Consider the following 15,814-nt stretch of genomic DNA (forward strand, 5'->3'; position numbering starts at 1 on the left):
TTTTATTCTGATTTATGTATTGAGGTAATGAGCTAGCTTATCTGATTGACTCACATTCTAGTTGGTAAGATTTTCTTTTTATGTTGTAAAATAACTAACATAAGTTAGAACCCAAGATCTAGTTCTGAATCTACCACTTCTTTAATTAAATTAATAGTATTTAATTACACCTAAGGGAAGACCTAGTCTCTGAATACCGGTTTCCTCAAATAAGAAATGGGACTAAATACTTTCCTGTCAACCCTCTACCACTAAAATTCTCCACGGACTACTGCTAAATTACAAAATCACATGGTAGCATTTAGCTTCAAATTCACATGAAATAAAAATAACTGCATTTCTTTTTAGCTATTAATTTAAAAATATTTTACCACTTTGAAGAGACTTCCCTTACACATTCTGAATTAGTGAGATTATAGTAGAATATCATAATATTGAAAATTTGTGTTTTAATAAAGCTTAAATTGATGGGGGATTTTAGTGCTTTTTAACAGAGTAATAATATTTTCCTGGCCAAAATGTAGAACGTGTATTTTGATAAGTTAGAAGGTATCTACAGATACTAAAGAAAAAAATATTTGACATTGAGACTATCCTGGAAATTCTGGACACATGGTTATCACATGAACACATGGGTAGATGGTCAACAACTTGTCCGAATACATTAAATTTAAATGTGTAAATAAAATTCAAGGTTTACATGGTAAAATCACCAGTTAACTAAGCTTCCTCTTTGATTTGACGTGTACTCAGCAAGTTTTAAATATCCACACACAATCAAACCTTAACAAAAGTAATTATCTTCAGTACTGAGGATCAAATGTTTCAGCTCAAATGAAATCTATTGTACTTTACTATAGGTCACTTTCACTGATTTTCAAAATTTTAACATTTCATTGGTTTTCAGTATTCACCACACAAGGATTTTAACTGACAACCACTTAAGACGTCAATATATCTTAGTTCCATCTCGGAAAAGGCAGGTTTATTTGAGTATCTAGGACATATTTTCTCTGGCTTTCCAATACAAGTTTTTTGTTTTGTTTTTAGTAGCAGTCAGTAGAGTAAAAATAATCAGTATAGATAATTAGGAGGCTGGAAAGCTTTGGGAAAGATTTGGATGGAGGAAAATTAAAAAAAAAATAATGACACGTTTTTATCATTCAGTTCAAGTGATTTCTATGTGCTTGGTGTGTGATCTACAAAGTAACAAATCTGATGAATGTTAACTCGAGCTAAAAACCTTTCTGCAATTTCCCACTGACTTACTGATAGTTTAAATGTATCTGTTACGATTTGGTCCCCTCTACTTTTTCAGCTTTCCTCCCTGCCATGCCCCAGTGCATGCTTCTTGCTCCCACAATGCAGAAGCCATGCCTTTTTTCATTCATTTATTAAACTCCCACTGTCTCACTGATCTTTGCATTTCTAGTCCTTAGCATACTTCTTGACACATTTACTATTCCATAAATGTTCACTGAATAAACAAGTGGATACATGTTGTAAAACAATGGGTGATGTTACAGAAAGGAAGTAAAGAGAGTTTGCTCCAGTATCACTGGAGGAAACCAGCGCACACACAGGGAGCATCTGGCCAGCCCAATAAGACAAACAGTGATCAATGCAAGGTGAATGGTATAGAGAGAGACCAGGGAAATGATTTAGCTATTCTAAGATTACACAGACCTAAAGTGGTCAGGAAGGTTTCCTAAAGAAAACAGGCCTGAAGGGAATCTTAAAGGGTAAGTAGTTTGTAAGTAAAGAGTACTGTGAAGGCATTGTGGGCAGAAGCAAAATCAGATAGATGGGTGGATGGAAAGATAGATAGATACATAGATACAGAGATAGATAGATAGATAGATAGATAAAACTAACGAACAAAACCTGCCAGAATTTGATTATGCTCTGGAAGCTTTGCCACAGTATGAGAAAGAGCAAAGAGAGCCGTGGAAGATTCCTTGCTTTGCCTTTATTCAAGAATACATGGGTGGGTCTGTGTCTTTATTCCTGTCTTACCCCTAGGTTCTTCATGACATTTTTTTTCTCTTAAATTCCATATATATGTGTTAGCATACGGTATTTGTCTTTCTCTTTCTGACTTACTTCACTCTGTATGACAGACTCTAGGTCCATCCACCTCACTACAGATAACTCAATTTCGTTTCTTTTTATGGCTGAGTAATATTCCATTGTATATACGTGCCACATCTTCTTTATCCATTCATCCGATGATGGACACTTAGGTTGTTTCCATCTCTGGACTATTGTAAATAGAGCTGCAATGAACATTGTGGTACATGACTCTTTTTGAACAGACCTACTAGAGAATGGACTTGAGGATGTGGGGAGGGGGAAGGGTAAGCTGTGACAAAGTGAGAGAGAGGCATGGACATATATACACTACCAAATGTAAGGTAGATAGCTAGTGGGAAGCAGCTGCATAGCACAGGGAGATCAACTCGGTGCTTTATGACCACCTGGAGGGGTGGGATAGGGAGGGTGGGAGGGAGGGAGACGCAAGAGGGAAGAGATATGGAAACACATGTATATGTATAACTGATTCACTTCATTATAAAGCAGATACTAACACACCATTGTAAAGCAATTATACTCCAATAAAGATGTAAAATAATAATATAATAATAAAGATACAAAATATATGAAGTGCAAAAGCAAATAAAACTCTTTATTATAAAAAAAAAAAGAATACATGGGTGGGAAGAGACCCTCCTATCCTGCAGCAATTTTTGGAAGCCAAAAGATTACTGGTACCTGTAAGAAAAGGTGTGGGGGGGGGAGGGATAAACGTGATATATTCTACATCAAATAGAAGAAACAAGCTTTATAATAAAAACAAACAAACAAAACCAAATCATTCACTTAAGACAGTGCTTCTCAAAGTTTTGGTGCATCAGATTCCTCTCAAGCGCTGTTAAAACACAGATTGCTGGGCCTCATGACCCCCTTCCCAAGTTTCTGATGGGGTGGGGCCTGAGAATGTGCATTTCTAACAGGTTCCCAGGTAATGCCAATGCTGCCAGTCCAAGGACCACACTTTAGGAACCATTGCATGGGGTTCACCTACATACAACTTTTGAAGATTCCAAATGGTGAGGTAGAGGAACTGAGGACCAAAATGGACAGCAGTGATTATGTCAAGGAACCAGCAGGTGGACAAAAGGTTGGGGTAACAGCTGTTCCTACAGGTTTTAGGACAAATTTCACACAATTTAGTTATGAGCAAATGTCAGTGTTATTACAACCCTGCTATATGGGCCACTGGGCTACTACCAGCAGGGGAAGGAGGCCTCTCCAAGGCCAAAGCTTTCTCTCTTGATAAGAGACATTATAGAAAGCAGAAGTGGTTAGATGGTCTTTCATAGAATATATACAGAAAGGAAATAAAGTCTGCTAGAGATCTTTAGATTCTTTTTTTAAAATTTTTATTGGGGTATAGTTGATTTACAATGTTGTGTTAGTATCTGCTGTACAGCAAGGTGAATCAGTTTTACATATATCCAGTCTTTTTTAGATTCTCTTCCCATATAGGTCATTACAGAGTATTGAATTGAGTGTTTGCAAAGCAGAAATAATGTCACAGATGTAAAAAACAAACTTATGGTTACAAAGGGGGGGATAAATTGGGATTGACATATACACACTACTATATATAAAATAGACAACTAATAAGGACCTACTGTATAGCACAGAGAACTCTACTCAATACTCTGTAATGACCTATATGGGAAAAGAATCTAAAAAAATGAGGATATTTAGATTCTTGATGACTGTCAGCTAGGTAGATAAGCAGCTTCTCAGAAGAGGTCTTGATCTGATTAAAATCCATCAGAAAAATGCCTATGAATTTCATCAGGAATAATAATTTCTTTCCAGATGGAGGTTGTAAATCATAACATACTAAAAAGGTTCTGCCTCAATCAGGTTTAGAACTTTTTTTTTTAATAGAATACGCCTGGGGATGCTTGTTACTGAGGTCATGGGGACTGGTAAATGAATGAATGAATAAGGCATGAATGTAATCAAGGGAAACCAGAATTCATCATTTCCTTCTAGTTTCAAAAATTATTTGACAAACTTCTTTACCACAAGCTATTTAAATATTGAGTTATCATGGACGATCTTGTCCTGGATTTGGGAACTGGTGTGTCTCTGTATGCAGTTATATAGGCACCAGCATTTAAGTTATTTGGCATTTTGATGTGTTAGAAAGAAAGATAATGGAGTGAAATCTCCGAGTTTGAAAATGACATTAAGTTCTTCTAAGTGACCAGAGATGGATTACATAAAGAGCTACAGACTCATTTCCTGTGGGCAGGTGAAGTATAAGGAAATGCATTCAGGGAATAAATGGTCAGCAAGAGAGTTATTATCTTAAACACAAGAAAATGATCTAGGGGTTAATGGTCTAAGGGTTATTACCATTGTCTAGAGTCAGTGTGAACCTGCTGCCAGGAAATCAGCGAAGTGCAGGTACTTGTTGAGAAAATAGTAGAGCAGAAAACCCGGCATTATTTCTCCACTAAACTACTAAATAGATATGAAGTCTGAGGTTCTTTGTTTTTCTCCTCATCAGTATGCTTCAGGAAAGACAAGAAAAAAGAATGTTAAGAAAAATTCAACAAATCACACTACTAAACATTTATTAATTGCCTAATATGTACAAAGCATCTTATCCAGTAATGGGGACACCAAAGCCATTCTCAGGTGGCCTTGCACAGGTTACAGAGTCTCCACTGAGAGTAGTTGATTTGAACCATTTAGCTAACGTGAAAGCAGTTATCCTCATAAACCATTCATTGCAAGTGAGGAAAGTGAGAAAGAGGTACTTCTCTGGGCTTCTACCAAAGGTTAGATTTTAACTGTCTAAATTCTGCCTTATGAAGACACATTATTGTTTTAAAAGAAGCAGAAGCTACAAGTGGAGATTTTAAAAATTATAAAGCTGTAGAGCAGAGGTTGAAAACCATTTCTGAAAAGGGCCCAATGGTAAATATTTTGGGCTTTGTGGGCCAGATGGTCTTTGTTGCAGCTCCTCAACGAGGCAACGCGAAAACGAATGAGCTTGGCAAGATTCCAGTAAAACTTTATTTACAGAAATTGGCATTGGAGCCCTCCACTGCCGGCCAGGGAAGATGCTGAGTCCAGTGTGGCAGTGGCTGTGCCTGGGACTGTGCAGCCTCCTGCTGGGACAGGTGGAGGCCCCAGCCCCATGGAGCTGCCTGAGCAGAGCGGCTGTATTGCAGTGCTGTGTGGGCAAAACCTGGTGTTGACGGTAACCATTTTCATCATCTTGCTGGTGACTGTAGTCCTTATGGCATTTTTTTTTTTTTGTAGCAAATGGATCACTATTTATCACAAGCACTTTACATTAACTTGGATTCTTCCTAAATTTTTATCCAAAACAGTGTAACAAAATAGTAGGTAAGCATTCATACCAAAAAACCCTTTCCATCCCACCTTTTACAAACTGCAATCCCTTATGGCATTTTGTGTCTACAAGCCCATTCGGCACCAGTGACAGCTGAGCAAGCAAGTCCTCCACAAGCATTTGGAAACAATAAGTTCTGTTACACATGGGTTAGTGGAGGAGTTGGAATCAGAACTTTAGTGCTTGGAAATAATCTTTGGTCTGGAGAGTTGGTAAATGCTGGATGATTTAGAAAAAAACATCTAGCCATTATCTTATCCTAACCCTGTGATGCAAGTATTTGGCCACAGAGTCTGCTTCTCAGTGTTTCTTTTTATATGTGGCTGTACTTGTTAAAAGTAAGACCTGAAGCTCCAAGGTTCAGTGTAAAGATGGAGTGCTCACGAGAAAGAAAGCATAACTTGGTGAGTGGTGTAAAAACCACACTGGAAAGGACTAATCATTAATGTTTCAAAATATTAAGATGAGGAAGACCTAACATGTAGACATTCCCTACTTTAACTGATCACAATGGGTTGAGAATCACAGATGTTTTTAATTATCCCAAATTGGCCTAGATACTCCATTTGCAAAGCAGCATCCGCTGTGGGGAACGTAGGCCGCCATTCCTCGTGCTGCTCAGAGCTCTGTGCTCAGAGCTCTGTGCTCAGATGCCCGCACTGAAGTCGGGGTCACACCAGGTAGGCGTTTGGCCGTGGGCACCCTCGGGCAGGGAGGCTCTGGGGGTGACTGGAAGTGTTAGCAGTTGGCCCGGCTAAAAAAGAACTCGTCCCGCTCAAACACGTTGATCTCCTTGTCCTGCACTTAAGTCTTCCCAGCCCATGGCCTAGACGTCAGGGCAGCTTTTCCCATCTGGAATCTTTTCAGCCCTGGGCGGGGAGGGCGCGATAGAATTGCATGTTCACCATACAGGGCCGAGTGGCGGGTGGGTGTGTGTTTACACACATTTAATTTCAGCTTTGAAAATGCTGCTTTTCCTTTGCACTGTTAGTGAACTGGATTTTCCCCCCATGGAAATGATACTTTTGTGCTTACAGTGTTTATTTTATTTTAAAGGTGCTAGGCTTAACTTTGTTATTAAATTAAAATGCTTGTCTTGTTTGTGCTCCATTCAAGCAAAGCACTGATATATATATATGTATACATCTTTTTTAACAACCCGCACTTAATGTGAAATAACTGATGTGGGATACTGTAACTGTTTGACCTAAAATTTTGCTTGTAACCCTAGCATTGAGGCACTGAAACGTTCACTGTTCTGTGCTTTTGAGCAAAATATCAATTAAATCAAAAGTAAAATCTTGGGCTTCCCTGGTGGCGCAGTGGTTGAGAGTCCGCCTGCCGATGCAGGGGACATGGGTTTGTGCCCCGGTCCAGGAAGATCCCACATGCCGCGGAGCGGCTGGGCCCTTGAGCCATGGCCGCTGAGCCTGCGCGTCCGGAGCCTGTGCTCCACAACGGGAGAGGCCGCAACAGTGAGAGAGGCCCGTGTACCGCAAAAAAAAAAAAGTAAAATCTTAAAAAAGAAAACAACAGCAACAACAACCAAAAAAACACACAAAAATAAGCAGTGGAGGATTTGGCCTTCAGGCCATAGTTAACAGACCCCAGCTGTAGAGAATGGCCAGCAGGAGCATCATGCTTTTGACTCAGCATGCAGGGAACATTGGAACCTCACTAGCCCCAAGAGGATACTACTGCTGTAAAATAAATTAACGATTGCTAAATTCTTATTGAGGAAAATAAGAGACATTTGAAGCACACTTCCAACGTGATTTCTCTTTTCAAAGGATGGATCTTACTGTGTTTGAATCCAGACACTTAGTGACTCCAAGACGAAAGTATTTTATTCTCCTGAGAATGCACTCATGCAGCCTTTTGTCTTCAAACAGCCAGCTTCCCAATTGCACATGAAATTGGACAGCTGAGCTCTAGACTCTCTTCTAAGCCCCAATCTTGGCGGTTGGCACAAATTCTGGCCTTTTTATTTCTATTTGACCTTTTGAAGCAACTCTGTCATTTATCTCCTAAACAGATGTTGCAGTCGGGTACCTTATGCCTAGCTCAAAAGATTGGCATATGGCTCCATCTAACCCATTGTCACCTTGTGCTCAAATCTGCAGCAGGAGAAGCTGGAGTAAGGTGCTCTCTAGCAGGCAGCCGGGGCCCTGGGGATCCAGCACCACATCTCCTGTAACATGGTAAAGCTCCAGGGGAGAAGAGGAAAGGCAGCCAAGACAAGTCTGCCAATTCCTGGATTTCACAAGTTTTCTCCTGGGAGCGCTTTTGTTTCCTTCCCTGCTTCTAACTTGAATTGACTGAGAAAAAAAGAGGAAGGGCCATTGAATAAAGGCACTCACATTTGCCTTCTAATTTTGTTCCGTAGGAAACGGGCCACCCACAGTGTTGGCAAAAGAAAGGGCAGCCAGAAAGACCTCCGGCCCCCTGATCTTTGGATCCATCATGAAGAAATGGAGATGAAAAATATTGAGAAGCCATCAGGCACTGACCCTGCAGGAAGGGACTCCCCCATCCAGAGTTGCCAAGACCTCACGCCAGTCAGTCACAGCCAGTCAGAGACCCAGCTGGGGAGCAAAAGCACCTCTCATTCAGGTAACTTTCATCTCTCTGGCATCAGGGAAAACATCCCACTCTGAACCCCACAAAGGAGCTCTAAACGCCCTCTTTTGTGGATATTCCCTTTCCACTAATTTGCACATCATTTACCAACAGTTAAAATAATCTGATGTAAATTTGGTTGATTAACTAGGTTGACTTTCTATTGCATCATCGTGTTGACTGCCTTTTATAACTGTAATGCTTCTTGAAACTTCTAAGAAGTGAGAGGTGATGCAGTTGGGACATATTGAAATGTGAAGGCTAAATGAACTGATTGCTTTCTGTTACAGCTTGAACGAAAGTTGTGTCAAGGCAAAATTTGAAGCTCTTTTAGTTCTCTATGTCTGTGGAAAGTTGATTTTAAATTTGCCGTCAATTCCTTGCTTTAAAAAAAATCACTTCAGGGACACCTGAAGTCTGAAAACATCAACTATTCTGTTACTTTGCCTTGATTACTATGGAGATCAACTTTCATCCCCATGCAATCACATTATATGATCACTAGCCTAGTCTAATGGAGTCTCTCTGAAGGCTGTTGGTGTACAAAGTGATCTGATGAAAAAAGCCTGCTGTTTAATGATTTGGTGCAGAACAGTCCATGTCTAGGAATAACTGAGAAATCCAGAAAGTGGTTGTAAGATATTTCAGTTTATGTGGGTCCTTATAGTTTCAAAATGCTTATGGGGAGTTGAATAATCAACCCAATACTCTCATCAAAAAATCTCTTGCTCTACTCATGATGTGTGTTTATAGAATGAATAGCTGTTTTAAACCAAATTAAATATTTTAATTGTTTGAACATGTTGATTAGACTTTCTTGCAGAGTTGTTTAAACAAGGACTTTACCAATTTTCAATCATGAGTTGTGTATTCCTTTTCTAGACCTTAAATAATATCTCAAGCAATGTCTCTAACTTTTGTCACTTTCAATTATTAAACTATAATCCAGTTCCATTAAAAATTATAATATGAGATTTAAATTAAAGATTCTTTTCCCCTTATGGCCAGTCAGGCTTTTGGTTCTGAGCACTGGGGTCACAATTTGTTTTTTTCAAATCCTCTAGCACCTTGGAGGAAAATGGAGTGGTAGGGTGGGACAGCAGGAGGGAGGAGCATATTCTGTTTCAGAAACACCTTTACCCATTCTTCCTACCTATCTGCTCTTTCTGGTTTTGTGTGGGGACGGAGAGGGAAGATAAAAGATGGGAGGAGAAAGACAAGGTGGAAGGGAAGAAAGCACAGTTTGAAGTTCTTCACTAACTTTCTGGGCACATGGACTGTCCTCATGTGGCATCCAAATTCTCAGTGTCTTATGAAATACAAGTATGAAGTCTTTATGAGACCCTGTGGATGCCTCCTCTGGCCAATTCCATAACCTGAGATATCAAGTCAGGGCTTAACCCTTTCCCACCAGGAGCAGCTCTACCTGTCAGCCTCACTGGTCCTCCTGTGGGTCATCTGTGCTACATGAATTCCAACAAGAGGACTCAAGCCTGGTCAACTTTCCAAGTACCCACTTGACCCAGAGGAAGCTCCTTTGACAAGTCAAATGATGAGAGAGCTTGTAATCCACACTGTTCCTCTCTCAGCCTTGCTTTCTTCAATTACCTCTTCCTCTGTTTAAATAGACACAGTGTAGACCAGCAAGCCTGCTGCCTGAATAAGCTTCTACCCAGAGAATGAATGAAAGCTTCTTTTGCAGGAACCTCAACAGTCTATAGGTGTTCATTCTTGTAGCTTTGTCCCATACTGGACATCAGGAGGCGAGAGCACCTCTGCCTCTCACTGGAGGAAATAAAATTGTCTCTCAGCCTTCAGAAGGTTTCACTAATGATTTCTAGGATTCCTCCTTCTTGATTTTTCCCCTTATTCAGATGACATTTGGGGTCAGCGAGACAAGTTTTGTTGTCTCTTACTAAGTCTTGAGAAAAGTTTAACTCCAGATAATGGCTGTTTTCTTCAGAATGAGAGGATACTTGTCCCTATTTGTCTTTAATTTGAGGACCTATTTGCCAACTCTATAATAACAGGGAAAGTAGCACTCGAAATCCTGTTTGTTAAACTTGACAGTACATGAAGTATTCTTTGTGCTATCATAGTTAAAAGGACAAAACTGATTGGAAGAATTAATATTGTTAAAATGGCCATACGATCCAACACAATCTACAAATTTAATTCAATCCCTGTCAAAATATCCATGACATCTTTCACAGAACTAGAACAAATAATCCTAAAATTTATATGGAACCACAAAATACCCCAAATTGTCAAAACAATCTTGAGAAAAAGGAACAAAGCTGAAAGTATCAGGCTCCTTGACTTCAGACTATACTACAAAGCTACAGCGATCAAAACAGCATGGTACTGGCACAAAAACAGACACATAGGTCAATGGAACAGAATAAAGAGCCCAGAAATAAACCCACACACCTATGGTCAATTAATCTTCAACAAAAGAGGCAAGAATATACAGTGGAGAAAGGACAGTCTCTTCAATAAATGGTCCTGGGAAAACTTTACAGCTACATGTAAAATAATGAGACTACATTTCCTCACACCATGTACAAGAATAAATGCAAAATGGATTAAAGACCTAAATGTAAGACCTGAAACCATAAAACTCTGGAAGAGAACATAGGCAGAGCACTCTTTTACATAGATGGTAGCAGTATTTTTTTGGACCTGTCTCCTAAGACAAAAGAAATAAAAGCAAAAATAAACAAATGGGACCTAAATAAATTTAAAAGCTTTTTCAGAGCAAAAAAAATAAAAATAAACAAACAAATTGACAAAATGAAATGCCAACCTATCAAATGAAAGAATATATTTGTAAATGATATTACCAAACAAGGGGTTAATATCCAAAATATATAAACAGCTCATGCAATTCAGTATCAAAAAGACAAACAAACAAACAAGCAACCCAATCAAAAAATGGGCAGAAGACCTGAATAGACATTTTTCCAAAGAAGACATACAGGTAGCCAATAGGTACATGAAAAGATGCTCAACATTGCTAATTACTAGAGAAATGCAAATCAAAACCACAATGAGATGTCACCTCACACTTTTCAGAATGGCTATCATCAAAAATTTACAAATAACAAATGTTGACAAGAATGTGAAGAAAAGGGAACCCTTGTACACTGTAGGTGGGAATGTAAGTTGATGCAGCCTGTGTGGAAAGCAGCATGGAGGTTCCTCAGAAAACTAAAAATAGAACTGCCATGTGATCCAGCAATTCTACTCCTGGCTATTTATCCAGAAAAAACAAAAACACTGATTTGTGAAGATACATGCACCCAATGTTCATAACAGCACTATTTACAATAGCCAAGATATGGAAGCAACCCACATGTCCATCAACAGGTGAATGGATACAAATGTGGTATATATATACAACGGAATGTTATTCAGTCATAAAAAAGAATGGAATTCTGCCATTTGCAGCAGTGTGGATGGACCTAGAGAATATTATGCTTAGTGAAATGAGTCAGACAGAGAAAGACAAATAGTATATGATATCACTCATTTGTGGAATCAAAAAAATAAAACAAATGAATGTATATAGCAAAACAGAAACAGACTCACAGATATAGAAAACAAACTAGTGGTTATCAGTGGGAAGAGGGAAGGGCGGAGGGGCAAAATAGGGGAATGGGATTAAGAGATACAAACTACTATGTATAGAATAGATAAGCAACAAGGATAAATTGTATAGCACAGGGTACTATAGCCATTATTTTGAATAACTTTTAATGTAGTATAATCTATAAAAATACTGAATTACTATGGTGTACACCTGAAACTAATATAATATTGTAAATCAACTATACTTCATTTAAGGGAAAAAAACACCAAACTTCATGTTAATGACTCATATACTTTTTAGTGATACATAGTGTTCAGAATTTCAGTTTTATTTTTCAACAGATTTTTATTAAAATTTTAAATCTGCATGTATCACTCTTTATTATTTTTTATGACTCTTTAGTATGACATTTTATAGAATTATAATAAATTTGTATAGACACCTAGCTGTACTTTTGAAGAATGTAGTTTATTTCCTGTGTTTTTATAATAAGATTTAATGTCTTTGGGGCTTAAGTACAAGTTGCAAAGATTGTGGTAAATTCATACAATTGAATATTATGGAGCTGTTAAAAATTATATTACTGGGGGCTTCCCTGGTGGCTCAGTGGTTGAGAGTCCACCTGCTGATGCGGGGGACGCGGGTTCGTGCCCCGGTCCAGGAGGATCCCGCATACTGCGGAGCGGCTGGGCCCGTGGGCCGTGGCTGCTGGGCCTGCGCGTCCGGAGCCTGTGCTCCGCAGTGGGAGAGGCCACAGCGGTGAGAGGCCCACATACCGCAAAAAAAAAAAAAAAAATTACTGACTTATTTATTGACAGAGAAAGGTTTTTATGTTATTTTATAAAGAAGACTACAAAACAGTATGTATAGTATAATGTCATTTTTGAAATAAATATATTAGTATATACTCTCTTGCTTTCACATACACATACATATGCAAAAATTATAAATAAAACAATAATGGTTCTTTCTGGGTAATGAGGTTATGATAAATTTTATTAATGTTTGTACAATGAGAGCATATTGATTGGGTAACAAAAAAAGTAGATATTATTATTTAAAACATCAATGAAATGAAAAAGGCATTGGAGTTCCTGGCTAGAAATGAAGTGTTGCATCATTAATACTCAGGAGTATTGTTTTTCTTTTAGGTCAAGACACAGAAGAAGCAGGGAGCTCCATGTCTACCCTGGAGAGGTCACTGGTTGCACGCCGAGCCACCCGGGCCAAGCTCATGATTCCTATGGATGCCCAGTCCAACAATCCTGGTGAGTAACAATTGGTACCACAATGGAGCAGTCAAGTGCTTTCTGTTTGTATCTTTTCTCTATCAATTATCAAAACCTAATTAGAGTTTTCTCTGAACTTTCTGGGCAAATGGATATAATGAAGAACGAGTAAAATTATATCATTTATATTTGGAAGTTAGAACTTTCACTCTGTTATTGTTGTATTTGTTGTATGCAATCAAATGATCTGTCTATTGGCAATCACTTGATACGTATTTAAGAAAGTATAAGAAATATGAATTGATATAAAAAGAGTTGAATTTTTTTTGTCATTATTCATCTTATTCTAATGACCACCTTCATGGATTTTTTATCTTTTATAAAAGGTCCAATTTTCAGACTTAAATAATCTAGTACCCTTGAAACAAATATTGAGATAATCACTTACTACCTCCTTCTTGTTAAAGTTTTCTGTCATACTCCCACATTCACTGAAGATATTAGTATCTGGGAATCACTTCCTTTCCCATTACCTCTATGATCAATTTTGGTAATTACAGTATCCTGCAGATAATCCATCGGATGTTAGTTCCTTTATATTCCCTGCAATATTAGCTCTCTCCCACCTCAGTCCATCAATTCCATGTCACACACTAAACCAATAATTTCACCTGCTGCAGAATGTCAGTTTCTATCATCCTTTTCTCTAGCACTGTATTACTTTCTGCCACTTATTTTATTGCCCCCTGGCCAACAATTTTTCAATCCCACTTGGACCTCCAATCCATTAACTCCACAACCTTCTCATTGTCCCTCATCTTCCTCATGTCTTTACTTCCATCCAAACTCAACTCCCATCCATCATCAGTTATTACCTCCAGTTCCTTGCAAACACCCTCATCTCCCTTGGTTCTTCTTCCCTATCATACTCACCTAAAAGAACTCAACCCTGATTAAGTCAGCTCCTCTACCAACATTGACCATGTACCTACCCTAACAGCTGAATTTATCTAGAGAAAAACACATAACCTATTTACTGGGTATTTATGACCACAAATCCAAGGTGAACTGTCATCTATTTGGAAATGCCACTCATTTCTCTTAATCATTCATTGTTTCACTTTAAAAGATGAATGTCTTATATCTATTCTTACTTTTCTGACTCCCGATACCTCTCTTCTTTCCCCACTCCCAGCTAATAAGCATGCTTCTTTTATCACCAAGAAAACAGAAAGATTCAAAAATGGCATCCTTATCTACCCATCAAGCCTAGTTGATCTGTTTCTCCTCCTATGTAAGGCCAGCTCTTTCCCTGAGGACATCCATTCGTCCCCACTTAGGGACTCTTCTGTAATTATCCCTTCCCTTTTTTGCATCATCAGTTTTCCTTCCTACTGATAACTCCAATAAGCATATAAACATGATCTCATAACTCCTGTGTTAAAGCATCTTCCCTGGAACCACTTGCCCTTGCATCTGAAGCCCATTCCTCCCCTTTCCTGAAAATTTCTTTTAAAAGTTGTCTATACTTACTTTTTCCTCTTTTAATCTTCCTTGTTAGTTTTAATGACATTTCCACAGTCCCTCTCTACTGAAACCATGGTTGCCAAGATTATCAATAATCTCCACATTTTCTTACCAAATGGTCAATTCTCCAATGCTCAGCAAAATTTGATGTAGCTTCTCACTATTTTTTCCTGGAATGCTTTCTTCACTTGGGTATAGTATTCTAGATGCTCCTGGTTTTCTTCCTATTCCCCTGGCTGCTCCTTTTCAGTCCTTTACCTATTCCTCCTTTTCTTCCCAATCTCTAAAAGTCAGAGAGTACCCTAGGGCTCAGACTTCAAGCTGCTGTCTTCTATCTACACTAGCTTCTTAGATGTTGTCATCTAATACCAATGTGCCACTTAAATGCTCACGAATCCCAGATTTTATCCCTAGCTTACTCTCTTCCTGAAATCCACATCAATTTCCATATAAAATATTGACTCACCTTCTCCAAATGGCTATCTAATAGGCAAGCCATTTATGCTCCAAATGGAAATCTTGCCCTTCCATGATTCCCTCTGCCCAACTCCAAACTGGATCCTCCTATTATTTTTCCCATTCAATACATCTATTTTCTGTTCATCCATTTACTCTTGTTAAAAAACTCTAGTTTCATACTTCTTTATTCTGATTTCCTCACATCCCAAATTCAATCTTTCACCAAATCCTATAGTTCTTGCTTTCAAAACCTGTCCCAAATCTGACCACTCCTTCCCATCTCCACTGTTCTGATGTTATCCAAGCCACTACCATCTCTTATAGATTATAGACTATAGCTGTAAACTTGTAACTGTTCTCTTTTCTTTAACTCTTGACCCTACAGTAAGTTATCTACACGGCAGCTTTTCAATATATGAATAGATCATGTTATTCCTCTTGACTTCCCATCACATGTAGAGCAAAATCCAGTGATTTTACCATGTGCTATAAAGCACCAAGTGATCCAGCCTCTAGCATATCCCTCACATCGTCTCCTGCTACTCTTCTCTATAATCTGTTTCAGCCACATAGCTCCCCTCTTTGTTCCTTGGACAATAACACACATCCCAACTCAGGGACTTTTCAGTTACTGTCCTATTTGCCTGGAATCTCTTTTCATAGATGTTTCCTTGGCTTTTCCCTCATTTTATTCAGGTCTGTATTCAACTGCCACCATCATGAAAGAACATAGATCTTCCCTGACCATTGCCTATTTAATCATCCTTGGTCACTCTCAACACTTTTTATTCTGCTTCAGTTTTTGTAATTAATGTATATAACTATCCTATTTGCTTTATTGTGTTTGTTTGTTTATTATTTGTTCTCTGTATTTTACTGAGCTCTATGAGGGCAGGGATTTTGCTTGCTTTCATCACTTCATATCCTCAACACCCAGAA

The 15,814-nt window shown here is 38.5% G+C and overlaps 1 protein-coding gene across 1 annotated transcript in view; it reads left to right on the forward strand.

Annotated features, from left to right (window-relative positions):
• The window catches only part of DCC (DCC netrin 1 receptor), a gene marked incomplete at its 5' end in the record, with an annotated part of 1,182,001 nt that overhangs the window by 1,088,921 nt on the left and 77,266 nt on the right, over positions 1-15,814 (forward strand). The window contains 2 exons of the mRNA XM_081253253.1: positions 7,836-8,062; positions 12,812-12,928. Of these exons, the coding sequence (XP_081109379.1) occupies positions 7,836-8,062; positions 12,812-12,928 (344 nt within the window). The remainder of the gene's footprint in view (positions 1-7,835; positions 8,063-12,811; positions 12,929-15,814) is intronic.

Source organism: Mesoplodon bidens (assembly GCF_964165515.1).
Source record: "Mesoplodon bidens genome assembly, chromosome: 13".
Lineage (NCBI taxonomy): Eukaryota > Metazoa > Chordata > Mammalia > Artiodactyla > Ziphiidae > Mesoplodon > Mesoplodon bidens.